Consider the following 16560-nt stretch of genomic DNA (forward strand, 5'->3'; position numbering starts at 1 on the left):
TTTCTCTGCAGAAAAGAGTTAGAACATAGTCTTCATACAGTAAAAGTTATTTACACACGTTTGCAAATACTTTCAGAAGATAAAAGCTCTCTCTCCGGTTTAGACTGAGTTCAGTTTAGTCTATATTGCATTACACCGTTGTGTTCTGGTACCAAAGTACCTATTCTGGAAGAGCAGTTTCCAGCAGTGAGGACAGTGCCGAGGTAGGCTTGCACCAGAGAACTGACAGAACTTGATGCACCAGGTCTATACTAGATATTTCCCCCATGAAATCTCTGCTGCCATGACTGCCCTGAACAGTGCTAGAAATGGCCCATTACACATCAATATCAGCAAAGGAGGTGATGCTCCCATGATTTATTAGGAAGGGCACCGCTGACAGGCAACAGCAGGAAATTTCAGAGAAAAAAGCCTAGAAAAAAAAGGGGGAAAGACCACTTCTTGCCACATGCATCTGTGTGCCCCAGGAACATTTGAGCCGTACAGGGAGACTGCAATGTATTTTGTCTGCAAACCACAATCCTGCTCTGAGAGGTAGCGTGAAGACAGCCAAGGCACTTGTTCTGTCTTTCCTTTCCCCCTCCATCCCTATCGCATGCCACAGACTACTAGGGAGGAAATGCCTTTTTTTTCCCCTACGAAGTATAAGTGGATGCTGCCTCTGGCCCTTTTAGAGGAGATAGAAAGAGCAGAAATAGCGTCTCTGACTGGTTTCCCCCTTGCAGTGACATTACTGCTCTAGAGCAGGCTGTTCTGAGCACACTTGCAAAACCCACTTATTTGTGCTTTACAACATATGACTTGTTTGCTCTGTAGACAGAATTACACCTCTTCTGCAGCAACACCTGGAAATGAGTGTCTGCCTAGCAGAAAGGACTGTCTTCAGAAAGAAACCACGACCAGTTCTATTAGGGCAAGATATTAAGTGTGACATCGCATGAACTTCATTTCCCCCTACTCTGAAGAAATGGATTTGGGAAGAGGTGGAATGGGTCAAAAAAAATCCTGTTTTTTTAACAGTATTCTCCATTTTATGTCTCACCAGCAAGTACTATTAATTAAAAATTTCCAGCTATCAGCATGCTCACTCCATAATGAGGATCAGAATAACCCTGGTTGCCAAAGAGAAGTTAATCAGTTTAAGCATTACTGCTTTTAAATCAACTGGCTCAATTCGACCATCAGGAGACATATTTCATTCCACCTGCTCCATTTCTGCATTAGCAAACAGCATCACTGGGGGGATCCCCGGCTGCTCTTCTGAGCGTAAACCCCAGAAAGATGTCCAGCTAGCAGAGAGAGCCAGAGGAGCTTCAGGGAGCGTCAGGAATTGTCATTGGTGGCATTTTTGCTCTTCAGGTTGGGATTTCTCATTTTGCTTTTCTCGACTCAGTACTGAATAAAACCCAGGAGGCAAACACTTACCAAGTCTTGGCCTCCGATTAAGCTATTAATTACATAAATTAGGGCACACTCACAACTTTCAATTAAACAGATCCCCACTAGCCTCTTCGCGCTGCAGTGCTCAAATCTGCGTCTCCTTCGAGGCGCGTTGAAGAAACTCCAAGACTTACCGAATGTTGTCCCCGCCTCTGGCCTGCTCACCGACGAGACGATGACGAAGCCGAACCCCTCGTTTTCGCCGCGGCGGATTTCCACATCGTAGGGCTGGACCACGGCGCTGACGACGCCACTGCCGCCGCCACCACCGCTGCCGATGCCACTGGTGCTGCCGCTGCCCGAGCTGACGGTGTTGAGGGAGTTCTGGCTGCCCTGTGGTGTTCGCTTCTCCTCCGTCAGCGAGGCCGGCTGGTTGCTGCTGTGGTGGGAAGAGGCTGGGGATGGGACTTCATTCTCTGCCTTGGGAACTGGGGAGTTAAAAAAAGACTGTCTGAGCAAGCTGCATCTTTTAGTGCTTGAAAAGTGCCATCCACTGAGAAAAAGGTAAAAAAATAAAGCAGATCACCTGCTTTAATCTATAAATCACGGCCAGAGTGACCAAGGGCTCTGTCTCCTTTCGGATGTCACCACCAACAGCTCTGTTCGGTGACGGCACTGACCACACACGCTCATCCTCTCCAGCGTATCGTCACGCAGCCAAAGCCTTTCACTGCCGAACTACAGCAGCAGCACGGTTAAACCAGTGCAGTGCTGTGTGCTTGGAGGCTCTGTGGCATTTTAAACCTGGATTACATTAGTTTAGAGGTGCCTCCTTTAGATATCACAACCCCACTTCAGTTATGTATGTGCAACCGTGTACATGTGCACAAGCCGTGAGGAGACAGACTAATATCAAATACCCATCACTCAACACCTGTGTATTTTTTAAACTCATCAGCTATCAGCTGGGTAGCACTGATTGCCTTTGATTAATGTGATCTTAAGTAATAATAACACCCATACTAAAGCAAAACAACTTGTGAACCAAGCTTTTCTGGATGGAAGAATGAGCAACTATCATCTGTACAGTCCAGCACAGTTGGGGGGAAACCATTAAACATTATTAACATTAACATTAATATTAAACAAGTGTTTAACAGCAACTGAAGTTGGAAGTGGTATGAGTTTAAAATCCAATCAGCTTGAAGAAATATCAAAAAAATCACTTAGTCCACACTCTGCTCAAGTCAGGGCCAACTATACTTACTGTCAGTCCTGACAGATGTTTGTCTAATCAGCTGTTAAATATCTCCCCAGGCAATCTATTGGTTGCAATATCTAACTTTAATCTTCCCTACTGCAACGTAAGGCTATTATTTCTAGTTCTATCCAGCAGGCATATGGAGAACATATTATTCCCTTCCTCTTTGCACCAGCCTCTTATAGTCTTGGGGAGTTTAACACCTCCTCCCCCTTCTCTGCTTTAGGCTAAACAATCCCAATTTGTTCAATATTTCCTTGCAGACCATGTTTTCTAGAGCTCTCCTTATTCTCACTGGTCCTCTGGACTCCCTCCAGTTGGGTTCTCTCCAACTCAGACATGTCTTTCTTGAAGTGCTGGACCATATTGCAGCTAAGCCATCATCTGCTGGGAAATCAGGAGAGTTCCCCCCTGCCTACATCCCAGCACAGTGTTTTTCTTCACCTGAGCCAACCTCAGGTTAAAGCTTGCGGCCCGCAATAGCTTCCACTTCTTGTTACTCAGCCAGTTCTCCACAGTACATTTGCGCAGCTGAGAGCAGCATATTGCACTTGTCTCTGCTGAATGGCTGCCTCCACTAATCAGGTCACTTCTCCAATTTGGTGAATCAAAATTAAGTTGAAGATCTTAAAAGCAACAACAAAATGGATGCCAAATAAAATCTCAACCTGTAAACTCATGATCCAAAGAAAAAGAACTTTAAAATATTCTTGGACAGAAGTACCTGTCTACACTTATATACTCAAAGTACGTACTAAATATACAGTATTCTACATATTAAGAATACAGGAGTAGAAACTTTCCCCTATATAAATCTTAAGACTTGGAGTACCCATTTAGGTGAACAATCTTTTTCTACTGGCATATAGATGACAGGAGGAATAAGGGACCAAAATTCAGGAAGAGGCTTCTCTACAAAGTTATGCCAGAATTTAAATGCCTGCAAATATAAGGTGAAAGAAGGGATCCTGAATAATTTATCCTAGAGTAAGTGTCCACATCTGAAATGATTCAGAAATAGCTCAGTCTGGGGTAACAAGCCCCTGAATGAAATCTCAAGAGATGTCTTGTGCATCTGAATCTTTTATGGTAATTTCCAGCCTGGAGGCTGTAAAACTGGATAGAAAATCTACGCACAAAAACAATACCAAAATTCAGCTGCCCTTCCTCTTCCTCCCAAAGCTCATCTCCTAAAGCTTCTCTCACACTGGCAGTCCTTTGTCAGGAATGAGAGAGAGGTTATTAGGAGAGACATAACCTGGCATTCAATCCACAATGGGAAGAAGGAAAGAAATGAGAAGTGAACATCTATTTAATATTGTCTGGAAGGAGCTCAGCCATGGATAAGAATACCGAGCTATTTTAGAGGTGCTGTTCTAGTCCTAACTTCCACTGCAGGCCTAATTTTCAACCTGAATGTTATTTTGATGCTCTTTAAGATGAAAGTACATCACTGCCTACTTTTCTGTTGATGCCTAAACTTGAAAACCTATATAATATCCTTTCTTTTGAATAAGTGAGCTAAACCAAATCCCACACTTGAGCTCCCTAAAGGGACACACAAGAAGAGGCAGCACCCCAGTGTTACTCCCCAATATTAAGCATAAGGTCGCATGCCATTTAGAAAGCTCATGCTTGTGTCTTCATTTTCTTTGCTATCAGCACATTTTTCTGTCACTAATCTGGGTGCCACCATGCAGTGTCACTTCTCTTTGCATCTTTGTCTTTCTGCTAGCTTCTTTTTTGTCCATTTAGACCATACGCTTGTGCAGTGTATGCACAATGCCCAGCATAATTCAGCACACAGAAATTTCTCTATTACAACAAACATGCACACCCTGCACTACCAGAACCAATGACACTTACAGTTTTGCATCCTGTGGTTAGTTGACTACATGTTGCAACCTCAGTTGAAGCTTCTCCTGTGCCTGGGACATCAGCCACCACACACCAATGCCCTCACTCGCTCTCTGCCCTTGCCTCCCCTCCTGTGGAGTCTTCAGCATCTTTTCCCTCACTCCTAGTTTAAGGGTGGCCATCAGGCAGCACGGTTATTTTGGGAAGTAAATAGAAAACGCAGGCAGTCAGGCACAGTGTCTGTTGCTGCTTGAGTCAAACTAAAAATGGTATGTTGCAACTGAACAGTTCCCCGTTTTATCAGAAACCTTAATGAAGACTGACTGGGGAAGCCAACTGAGGTTGAGAGTCTTGACTGGAAACAAAATCTTTGAAACTTATTTGATCAAGAACAAAAAAGACTAAAAATAGGCAAAAGAGGAATCGTAACACCACAACGCCTGAGTTTTCCCAGTATTACAAGGAAGAGCTTTTTTTCTTTAAACCGTTTGCTGAACAGATGGAGTCTGGCAAGAAAATCTACCCCTGCAGAGTGACACTGCAGCCTACCTGTGTAAACCACTTTGCGCCTGACGGTCAGATTGACGTGACCTTGTTTGGCTGCCTGTTGCATAAGCTGGACAACAAGCTGGTGCGATTTCCCGACAACAGGCGTCCCATCCACACAGATCAGTTCATCACCCGATCTCAGGCGGCCGTCAGCATCAGCAGCACCCAGCGGTACAATGTGACCGATGTAAATCTGATGAATTAGAACAAATAGGAGAAAGGAAGGGAAGCGGAGGGGGGCAGATAGAGAGAAAGAAGAAGAGAAGGAGAGGAGGAGAGAGAGTGATAAATGAGAACTAGCTCAACAGCCAGCTGGAAGCAAGGGGCACTGGTAGTTAGACTCAGTTTAGTAGGGACAAGAAATTGTTGACAAATGTCTCCTGGTCAGGAAAGTTGCTCCTGTGAAAGCAGCTCCATGTGAATATAGCCACATCATGAAATTCTAATAAATTGACATCTTGTTTCATTAGGCAGTCCATTCACTCTCATGACAGATAGCCTCAGGAAATGTGTTCAACCAGACAGTGACCAGAGAGGAAGATGGCTAAAAGCACTGAGGGTCTTGTCAAGGAAGCTGTGATTGAGTTTTCCTTTCCATTGCCTCTAGGGTTTACAAGCTCTGTACTACTCGCCTGTCAGCCAACTCAGTCTTGGTTTATCTACAGTGAGTTCTGTGGAGTTACTCTAACATGAGAAGAATTCATGGCCTCTCTTTCCGTAAATAACCAAAATAATTTTGGCAGGGAAATATGTGGAAATTTATGCTGCCACTATCTAGCTTTGACCTATGCAGCACATGAAAGCCTGACACCTTCCACAGGCACTGGATTTATGGAAAAGAAGTTAAGCCAATTCAAGGATGGAATTGACCAAATGGAAAACCTGACACTCTAAGATCAAAATACTTGCAAACCTAACCAGGATGTCCTTTCCTCAGTGTCTAGGCAATTTCAGACCTATGTATTTTCATTTGGGCTATCGTGAAAACAGGGAAAAGCAGGGGAAGCCAAACCCATTTCAGTTATGGGAGTTTCGGTTTGGTTTTTGGAGGGAGGGTGGAAAGGAGTTGCAGGACATAAATACATAGCCTGCTAGTTACTTCAACAGAGATGCTACAGCGCACTTCTGCACATGTGTACATGCTACTGCTGTAATTCTGGAAGATGTCGTGAGTTAAAACATGACCACTTCTGGATATACTCACAGGTTCTCCAGGCTCATTTCCACCTAGAATCCTAAATCCAAAACCGGTTTCCTTTCTCCATAGAAAGATATCCTGCTCTTGGTAATCTGGAACTGAAGGGAAAGAAGGAAAACTGTAATTTTTAATAAAAAACCCCACACCTTTTTACCCTAAACCAGGACTACTCTGATGTACATGCAGAGGGATCTGCTGCACAATTTTACTCATTAAATGAGGTGGTCTTGAATTTTTAGACGTAATTAAGAACATTTATAGCTTTAAATACTAAAGGATTATTATTTAATTCACTACTAAAAATTATACGGTGGTTTCTGCTTTCTAGGTGTCTAATTGTGACTTGCCATTTGTTTATCACTGTAATATTTCCTTCCATCAATATTAGCATCATTACCCAGTGCAAGAGCCTCTTCCAAATCATCAATAAATAAATGTGTACAACAGAGAATTACTCTGCCAGAAACAATACAGCTGCCTCCTCTTTCATGGGAAACAAAAGAGCCACTTGTTATGACTTCTACTGTTTAATTAACTTTCACAAGCATAGTTTGCTATCTGTTTACTGACACTGCTTTAAATAACTATGGGACAGATCCCCCGTTGGTGTAAAACAGAAGGGCTCCACTGAAAACAATGCAGCTCTCCTGACTCTCACTTGCTCGTGTATGGGCTCTGTAAAACCACTGAACAGATAAAACCAGCTGGAAACATAAAAGAGCCCAACCTTACCTACTCATTAGTATGGAACACCAGCAAGCCTTTTACAATGAATATTACATACAGTGAAGTACTAACCTTGAAGTGCAGTTGAACAGTAATGTTTTATATTAACTTATTCATGCTTGCTTTCATCCCTTTTTTAAAAATGCAAAATTAATTGCTAACATTAAATCATATCAGAAGACAACTTCAGGTTCATTTAATATTTATTGGTTAGTATCTGTAACGTTGACTAATTTTGTAATGATCTCCTCCCCAAATTTATAATTAATGATAAAAAAGCTGTTCCTTTACAAGTCAGCTGCCTATATCTTTAGTAAAGAAATCAAAGTATACCATTCAGGAATGTAATTTAAATAAGTGCATACTCAGATACAGGATGCAACATGTTTAATGAAACATCATCTAGTTTTCTGTATCTATGAGCAGATAAACAGGTTGTTTTCCATAGACATCAGTGTCAGACTGGGCCCTAATTGCGTTTTACACTGTCGGTGCCTGCTGCACAAAGGTTTGGGTCTAGTCATCTGGTGCTTTTCAGTGTTAAGATTTTTGGTTAGCTCTGATGCTCTGTCTTCAATGACTCGACAGGTTTAAAATATAATATGAATTTCAGACCTGGGAATACCAAAAATTAAAAGAACAGGTGAGTGCTAAGGCACAGATGTCTGCTTTGACATTTGCAATCAAACTGGTTTTATATATAACATTTTCACATTTTAATTAATTGCAGTTATAAACTAAGCTTAAGACCCATGCACATTACCTTACTGAACTAGAGGCTAGTTTTTGTCCAGATACAATTACAGAATAATCAGGTGATGAACACGCTGGAAACCTGCGTGGTTCATCTCTTCAGGCGAGTTGGCTGAAGGCAGCTTGCCACCATACAGACGTGCGGCACAACGGCAGAACTTAGACAATGAATTAATTGGGTTTTGTCACTGCCTTCAGCGAGGGGGAGCGTGAAGAGCAGACACGTTCGGAAGCGTCTCTCCAGCACTTTGCAGGCTTTTTTGGCAAAGGCTAGCCCCAACCAATTAATAGCGTGTGTTGGATCTGTCAGAAGCAAAATAGCTTCTGCAGAGAGCTTCAGTGTGGGCCCGTTTCCTCGGCATCTCTCAACACCTTCCCATTTGTCAACTCTCCAGTCTCACTGAACGATGCCTTATGTTCCTGGTTCGGGTACCAGCTAGCCAATTAACGGCCGCTGGAGATAACGGCAAGCCGAGGTGTAACGGCGGTGTCAAACCGAAGCAACAAAAAAAAGACAAGTCTATACCCAAAGAAGCACGTTCATTCATGTAATGCTCCTTCCGCTGGAAGGATTACAGAGAGGTGAAACACAGATACAACAAACATACAGACAACACACGTTTACACAGCGTGAGTACAAACCACACAAAACTCCTTTTACCGCTTTTTGCGTCAACTCTGCAGTGTGGCGATTCACTGGCACAGCCCACAAATCCCCATCCACCTCTGCGCTTCCATACAGCCGAGGTGGGACCCCCTGAGGCTCTCCATACTGGAGAATTACTTTAGGTTCTCCATTATTCGGTAGTGCTTCAGAGGAACCACTTTCCTTACTTAAAGGGAAAATGTCATGGTGGTGCTGAAACTTTATTGAAGACAAATGAAAAACGGCCTCCAGGAGTCATTCGTTGCTTCCTTGCACCTTGACCTGATCTCAAGCATGTCTGAGACTTTCTGGAAAAAAAGTGTACATAGCCCAAACGGGTAAAACTTGCCAGCGTGCTTGTCCTGAATTAACCCAGACCATTTGGAGAGCGCCACAAAAGTGGTAAGAAGAGTTCTGCGGGGACCGTGAGGAGGAATGGAAGGAGAGGCGAGTGCCACAGCCCCATCGATGAGCCACACGGACAGATTCATGAACAAAACGGGAACATGATACCCCCCCACCGCCGCCTACGAAATCTGCTGCTAGCCAGCACACAGTAAAGCAAGTACTTTGCACCTTCGTGGCTAACCTTGGTGTACGGCCCTGCCAGACTCCCTTGGTGATGAAGAGCCCCCCGCCACAGAGCAGCAATGACACCAGAACAAGACATCACAAGACACAGATACATTCTCGGCACAGTCTTACATTCTCCAAAACTCGTGGAATTGATTTCTCTCTCTCTCTCACCCTTGCTCAGTCCAGTTGCAGGTGAAGGTGACATAGCTGTAATATTAATTTTACAATTTTGCAAAGCTTAATGTATCTACTTTCTTGTTAGTTCATTTAATTAATTTTGACTGTATGGATCATGTTAGGCTTTCATGCATAAATTGCTAAGGTTCTGGCTACTATGGATTACGACATACTAACTTTTACATCTATTTGCACATGCCTGTGTACATGTGGATATATAATACACACACACATATGACTTTATACATTTATGCACATGCATGCAGGTATATTTGAAGAACTCTTTTTTCTCCTCAGAGGAAAAATCTCTTTGAGAACACCTTAAAAATACTTCTCTACAAAATATTTTCCACCATCATGACACAGTTAGTTTTCCAAATGGAAACATCTTTTCCTAATGTTAAAAGAAATTCGAAATACATAGTGATGAACAATGAACACAGTGCTTAATTAGAGGTCATTTTAATCAAACTTTCCTATACAAACTTTAACAATTATCTTACACGTTATATAAAAAAAAATCTGCCCAGCGTGATATCAGTTTTAACAAAAGATGGATTAAAAAATAATCAGTATGAGTTTGCTTTAGTCACTAGCTCATTTGAGGCAGCAGCTCTCTCAATGACTCATAGCTTGGCAAAGTACAAAAGTTTTAAGGCCCAGATTCAGCAAAGTATATAAGGACAAGTCTGAAATTAAGAGTGAATAGTCTCACTGAAGCCAAACAAGAGTTTCAGTGTCGAAAAGTCCTGTGATTTAGCCATAAATCTCATGAGATTACGCACTTGCAGGAAAGCCCTGCCTTCTAAACTATCCCACTGCAGAAGAATTCCAGTTTGTCTGTCTTTTCCTTTCAATCAAACCTTCTGGTGGCATGGAAAGCTTTCAAAAGATGGCTTCGGCATGTTCTTGACAAGAAGACCAAGTTCTGCCACTAAGGTTTGGGGAAGGCTCGATGCCTCGACTGAGCCATGGACCAGGCTGGTGCCAGATGAACACCAGCAAAGTCTGCTCACAGCCCAGCTCCGTAACGGTTCAGCAGCCTCTGCTGCTCACGCAACATGCTGCAAGTACTATGGTCCATTTTAGCAAGACATTCTCTAAGGGCATGGACACATCTGTGTGCCCAAGTGTATGACTGTAACTGTTTGTCTCCTATTAATATAATAAAAGGACATAACCCTACCAAGGGGCTTTTACTAACTATCATCTTTAAAGTCAGTCTGATCAGAAGGCGGCTGCAATTTCCTGAGAGTATTTTCCTTTTCTATTTTAGGGAGAAAGTATCTAATGTTTGGTATCATTGTGCAAATATTTTTAATTCTATGTAATTGCTGGTGAGTGAATGCTACACATTGGGGTCAAGACTTGTTTGTCTTATTTTAATTAGATTTGGAGAGAGAAAATCCTACCAAATAAATTATGTGCCTGAAAATAAAATTCAACTATTAACGATAACTTAAATATTTTAAAAGCTTTAAAAATTATCTATCGTGTTCTGCTTTACTTTTAATTAAATGCTTAAGCCCTTCAAAGGGATTCATTAACACATCTGCAATTCAGATTAATTCATTTTGTCACTGCTGTTTTGACAGATGGCCATATGTAGGATACGGTATTTTGCAAAGCAATCGGGCCACATGAGAAAAATTTGACAACAGATTGTGTTAATCTTTAAGGAAGTTTAATAATACATTGAAAAATAAAAAGCATATTATAAAAATATATTTTCAATAAAACAGCGCGAGATTTCAGAATTGTGGTTCTCTGATAAACTATTCAATTGCTGTTTCTCTCACTGAGTGCTCTTCATGTATGTCATTCCTGGATCTTGGAACCACTTCAGTTTTTAAACCTTAAGGGTTTGTCCTTCTCTCTGATTCATGTACACAACTCCCACTAGCAGCAATGAGTTACCCATAAAGAGGAGCTCAGGCAGCTAAAACTTAGCACCAGCAAAGAGTGCATTTGTTATCGCCACCAAATGATCTGTTTTCAGATTCACTTAACACAAAGCCAGCTATTCTCAAAAGTCTTAATCCAGCAAAGAACTGCAACTCTGGGCCAGATTGTAGCAGAGCATTTGAGCTCAGTCTTAGCCTTAAAGCAACCAAGTCCCTTTGGGTTTACAGCTTGAAAATAAGCTTCCTTGGACTGGTGCCCAAGCACTCAGCACCTTGCAGGCCTGATCCCTTCACCCAGGGGAGCTGCATGTGAAGGAACTTTAGCCTGCATTTGTTGAATAAAGTTGCACTTCTCATCTGCCTCCACTCAACCAGAGTCCAGACACAGTTATGGAGCTGTTACTTAGGTTTGCATTATTAATTCTAGCTTAATTTTTCTTCTTTTTTTTTTTTCTTCCCCTAAACAGGCAACGTCTGTGGCTCTCCTCCGCAGAATTGGAGTACTTCCTGATATTAAGATGCATTGGGTAAATCAAAGAAATACATGCTTTTACAAAATGATGGGTTATCTGGTGCTTGTGAACCAAATTCTGCTCTACCAATGGCTTCAGTGAGACAAGTCACAAAAGTCAAATACAGTCTTTTTTTATGAAATACTGATTCAAAGAATACTCAAAGAAAGGAAGAATGCATTTTACCAATTCTGAAAAATTAAAATCTTGCCTGTGTGCTTTCCATGTCTACATCATTATTATTATTAATATTAATAAGTGGGGTGCACTCCCAGTGAAAAAGGCAGTAGGTGGTCATTATAGATTCAGTACTTCTTAGAAACATCCTGGAGATGATGTATTCATATACTGAATAAAACCTCTTTATATTATTATTTGCAGATGAAAACAAATTTTGTCTGGGCTAGGGCTAATGAATTCATCTTCTTGTGTCAACTGCACTTGAAAAATTGCACTATGTTCTCTTTATACTCAACAATTTCACAAATGGGATGAAATAAAACACTCAAGATGATCTAATGCTCTAAAATTCTGTCCTTTTTAACTTCATCATATACTTCAACACAAATGGGTGTTGCTGTTTTTCAGTCTACTTGTTGGGGATTCAAAACCCTGCCTCTCAAAATAACATTTTATAATCATAGAATCATAGAATCATTTCGGTTGGAAAAGACCTTCAAGATCATCAAGTCCAACCATTAACCATGCCCCCTAAACCATGCCCTGGAGTACCCTGTCCACTCGCTTTTTGAATACCTCCAGGGATGGTGACTCAACCACTTCCCTGGGCAGCCCATTCCAATGTTTGACAACCCTCTCAGTAAAAAAATATCTAACCTAAATCTCCCTTGCCTCAACTTGAGGGCATTTCCTCTTGTCCTATCTCCAGACACCTGACAGGTTTATTAAAATTAAGGCCATGAATCAATAGAGAGCAAGTCCTGGACTGGGCAGCAGGGACAGCTGAGCTGGGGCTCCTCGGGCAGTGGGGGCTTCTAGAACCAACCAAAAGGCCCAGTTACTGGATGCAGCAGTCAATCTCAGCACTGGCACTAGGGTGACATCCTCCTGCTGTATATAAGACACTATTTAGTTCTGCTCACGCCTTCATCAGAAGGATGCAGAGAGTCACACCTAGCACCCAAAGCTACGGATGTCACGGGAGAGGAGATGCTAACCTCAGTCCCAAAGCCAAAGGGAATGGGTGCTCAAGGAAAGAAGAAAGCGATAATATGACTGTGTCGCCACCAGCCAAAGAAGGCACTGGAGTTAAACTGAACTGCAGCTGGGTAAAAACACAAAGAACAGCACATTTGGAGCAGACAGACAGTGAAACCGGAGGCCCAGGGAACAGCTTCTCCATCCCGCAGTCTGTGGTGCTCCATGTCAGCAGAGCTCCCTACGAGTGGTCCAAGAGCCACACGACCGCTGCTTGGGCAACACTGGGAAGTGAGTCTCAAAGGGATGAGTCACATTCATAACAGAGCAACCGCCAATTGTCCACTTTTCATGCAGACCAAACACAGGGAAAAAAACACAGTGGCTCACCTCAAGCTCCCAGAGCAGAAGCAGCACTGGGTTTCAGCTGTGAACCACAGTCTCCACTTATGAGACTAGTGAGAGGGACAAAAGGCGAGGGCTTGGGGAGGGAAGGAGAAGGAGCTTACCACTGACCTCTAAATAAAATCCCCAGTCACACTTTGGGATCAGACCGCGACAAGAGACAGAGCATGTCCAACTGCCTTCTTCACTTAGACTGTATCTTTCCTGTTTTTCTTCACCTGTCATTAGGTACAGCAAAGCCATGTCACTAGGTAAGAGTGCAGGTTAATCCCCAGGGAATGTGTTTCACTCCAGCTGAGGGTCCGAAATTCATAGGCTCTTGGGACACTTCTGGTGGCACATGCTTACAAGGAGACACGACCATATCACACTTCTGCCATTCTCCAAACCCCCTCTCTCTATGAAACCAAGAAATCTCAGAAAACACCCTCCTGGGAAGCAAATGGCAATGGGACGAAAAGGTGGTAGAAAAGCACTGACGTTCAAACAGGTAGGTCTCATCTGGTAGAAGAGGCAGGAGATAAGGATTGAAGCAATAGAAGAGGATCGACCCCACTACAGAGACGCTGGGCTACGGAAAGGTGAGACAGGGATGCTGAAGGGATGCAGCAGAACCCAGCCTAGCAAAAGGCCCAAGCAGAGAGGAATGTGGCAGAGGGAGAGATGGGGTGTGGGAAACCAGCAGGTCAAGAGGCCTCTGGAAGGGCTCTAATCACAGACCACAGACAAGGATAAAACCTCTACAAGACTCCTGCAGCCGTCGAGGAGAGAGGAAGGATTTAGCACATGGTGTTGGAGGTGGAAACAGAAGGGCAGCTGCCTGCCTGTGCACTTCAGGATTTCTCCAGCTCAGCCTCCGGTTTTATCGGGAAAGACAGGCAGGAGTTAAGGCTGCTAAGCTGATACTAATGACTAATTAGTATGAGTTAAACAGTTAATTAGAAATTAGCTAAGTAGCTGTAGGGGGTCAGAGGCAATGCCAGCACAGTGCCTATGGGAACCACGTGAGCTGAGCAGGGGTAACGCCAGTGCCATAGGACAGCCTCAGCCTTGTCCGTGCAGGCAGGAGAAGGAGGAGCTCTGCCTGCAGCTCTGCAGGGCTGAAGAGTCACCATCCCTCAGCTCTTGCACCTTTTTCCTTTTTCAACGAGATGCACGTGCAAGTTCTGTCACTGCACTTCTCCGAAGATCAGCATGACCTGGCCCAAGAGCCCGCGGGGTCAGTACGCCTAATCCCAGGGAAGGGAAGGGAAGGGAAAGGGGAAGGGGAAGGGGAAGGGGAAGGGGAAGGGGAAGGGGAAGGGGAAGGGGAAGGGGAAGGGGAAGGGGAAGGGGAAGGGGAAGGGGAAGGGGAAGGGGAAGGGAAGGGAAGCAGCGCACAGAAGCTGAGACACCTACAAACTGCATTGCTGAGACATTCAATCCGAAGAGATGCATCTTCAGCCAAGAAACTGTGACTCATGATTTAATTTTTCCAGGACATAAGATTTGAAAGTGATTCATTTGGTCAGAAAAAAACAGTTCTACCATTTTTCATTCTGGGATAATGTTCATTTCATACTGGTTTTACCAATTTCCAGTTAGCACAATAAAATCAAACTCCAGGTGATACTCATACAGCACCAAGACTTTGAAGGTCCCTTTTCTGTAATGAAGGTAACTATTGCTTTTGAAAATGAACCTAATAATACGCTAACTATTTCTTTAAGAAGCTTTTACAGATTCAGTCTTCTTCAGCAGTGCAATTAAAGCAAAGCCAGCGTGTTTATTTTGTTTGCACAGAAGAAACTGATTGAAACCATATTTATAGTCTTGGAGCTGAGTCAAAGCCCTGTTGAACTATTAGCCAAGTGTGCAGATTATTAATTGCTATAAAAGCCACTTACAATATGCATTTGATATCTGTATTGTTAAAGTGTCCACTCTGGTCAAAGTAAAACGGCTCAGCTGGATTTTCTCCTCCCCAGGGTGAGACTGGAAAGCATCTGATAGGAATTTCAGCAAACTAAATACTTCCCCTCCTTACTGAAATTCCTATGCATATCAGACAATGAGTATTAACCTCAAAAAAGAGTTTAGGATCTGGATAACAAACTTGGAAATTCTCCTTCAGCCTAATTTAAAAGCGAACTAAAAAAATAGGGGAAAAGATGATCTTTAATTTTAAAGGGATTTTTCATATTAAGCTTTGGTCTAAGTGCCCTTTCCTAGAGATGATCTAAAGTCATTCCTCATCAGAGAGGAAACTGCGCCTCTATCAAGTAGATATTATTGACAGATACCAAATTAACAAACTGAAGCCTTATATTTTCAACCTAAATCTAAAAGATTCAGTTCTTCGCAAAGAAAATATACAGAGAGCAGCTGCCAGAGCCGTAGCCTTAGCAACCACACCTGCTTCATACTCACGTCGGCTTTCATACATGCTCCTGGACTGGGCCCAGATTTTGAATGGATCTGGCTTTTTCTGCCCAGAACTGTCCGGTTGATCCGCAGCCGGCGCCTCCGCAGCGGTGTAGTCCGGCAGCACCTGCGTGCTGTGAACGGGGGAAGCGGTGTGCCCGCTGCGGTGGCTGGAGACGCTATGCTGAGAACTGTTTTGGCTGTCTTTCCTTTCAAGTGGTTGCTGTAAGGAAGAAAGCAAGTGGAAAGAGAGAGAACAGACGGTTATTGGTCTTTGAGTGGGTGTTTTCCATCAATTTTTCTCCCTTCTTTGATCAGGGTTTCTGCATGCACATAAATAAATATATAAATCACAGTTTTGCTGCCACAAGTTAATGCTGGGTACAGTTAAATTCCCCGATGACAGATTTTGATAGGCAGACTGACAGAAAGAGATATGCAAAACAAAGTCATTTATCATAAAAAAATATGCAGTTCTCCATCTCACACATAAAACAAATCTAAATCTCATTATAGGTTACTAGTTTCAGTGCACTTATTTTTTTCTACATTAAGGCAGAAAAACTCAACAACCTTCTACTCAGATAACATTGGGACCTAACTTGAGCCTGCAAGAAGAAGGAAAAACTAGCAAATTTCACTGTGAAAACTTAAACAGTCCTTCTGAAACAGATGCAAGCACAGCCCTTACTATGAAAGATCACTTTTCCTCTGCAGCTCTAGCAACCCCCACATCACAAGTGGGTGGACAACGGAGTACCACTTTCATGTCTCTCCTTCCCAGAGCATCCACAGGATTACGGCAGACCTTCACAAATGTGAAAATGTCTGTTTGCAGTTTGATTTCCTTGTTTTAATTGAGCGTATTAAAACAGGAAAAAACATGTCCACCTAAATTCAAGGCTTATTCAAAAGCAGTATGTCAAGAGTTCTGTCTGCTCAATATTTAGCTAAGCAGGGTACATAATTCTTAACTCAAATTCACAATGGTGCGCTCAGATGAAGCACAAGTCACATTTGCATTGCCAGGATTTGTACTACTCAATATGCAGCAA

At 42.8% G+C, this 16560-nt stretch overlaps 1 protein-coding gene across 30 annotated transcripts in view; it reads right to left on the reverse strand.

The window, feature by feature from the left end:
• Positions 1-16560, reverse strand: part of MAGI1 (membrane associated guanylate kinase, WW and PDZ domain containing 1) — a 357507-nt gene that overhangs the window by 16211 nt on the left and 324736 nt on the right. For 23 of the 30 annotated variants that reach the window (XM_052775992.1, XM_052776011.1, XM_052776010.1 and 20 more), the window contains 5 exons: positions 15512-15728; positions 9076-9153; positions 6252-6343; positions 5048-5240; positions 1575-1868 (listed from right to left, as the gene is read on the reverse strand). In XM_052775992.1, the coding sequence (XP_052631952.1) occupies positions 1575-1868; positions 5048-5240; positions 6252-6343; positions 9076-9153; positions 15512-15728 (874 nt within the window). The remainder of the gene's footprint in view (positions 1-1574; positions 1869-5047; positions 5241-6251; positions 6344-9075; positions 9154-15511; positions 15729-16560) is intronic. The other 7 variants (XM_052775998.1, XM_052776003.1, XM_052776005.1 and 4 more) reach the window with 1 other exon arrangement.

This window comes from Harpia harpyja, chromosome Z (assembly GCF_026419915.1).
Source record: "Harpia harpyja isolate bHarHar1 chromosome Z, bHarHar1 primary haplotype, whole genome shotgun sequence".
NCBI classification, from domain to species: domain Eukaryota; kingdom Metazoa; phylum Chordata; class Aves; order Accipitriformes; family Accipitridae; genus Harpia; species Harpia harpyja.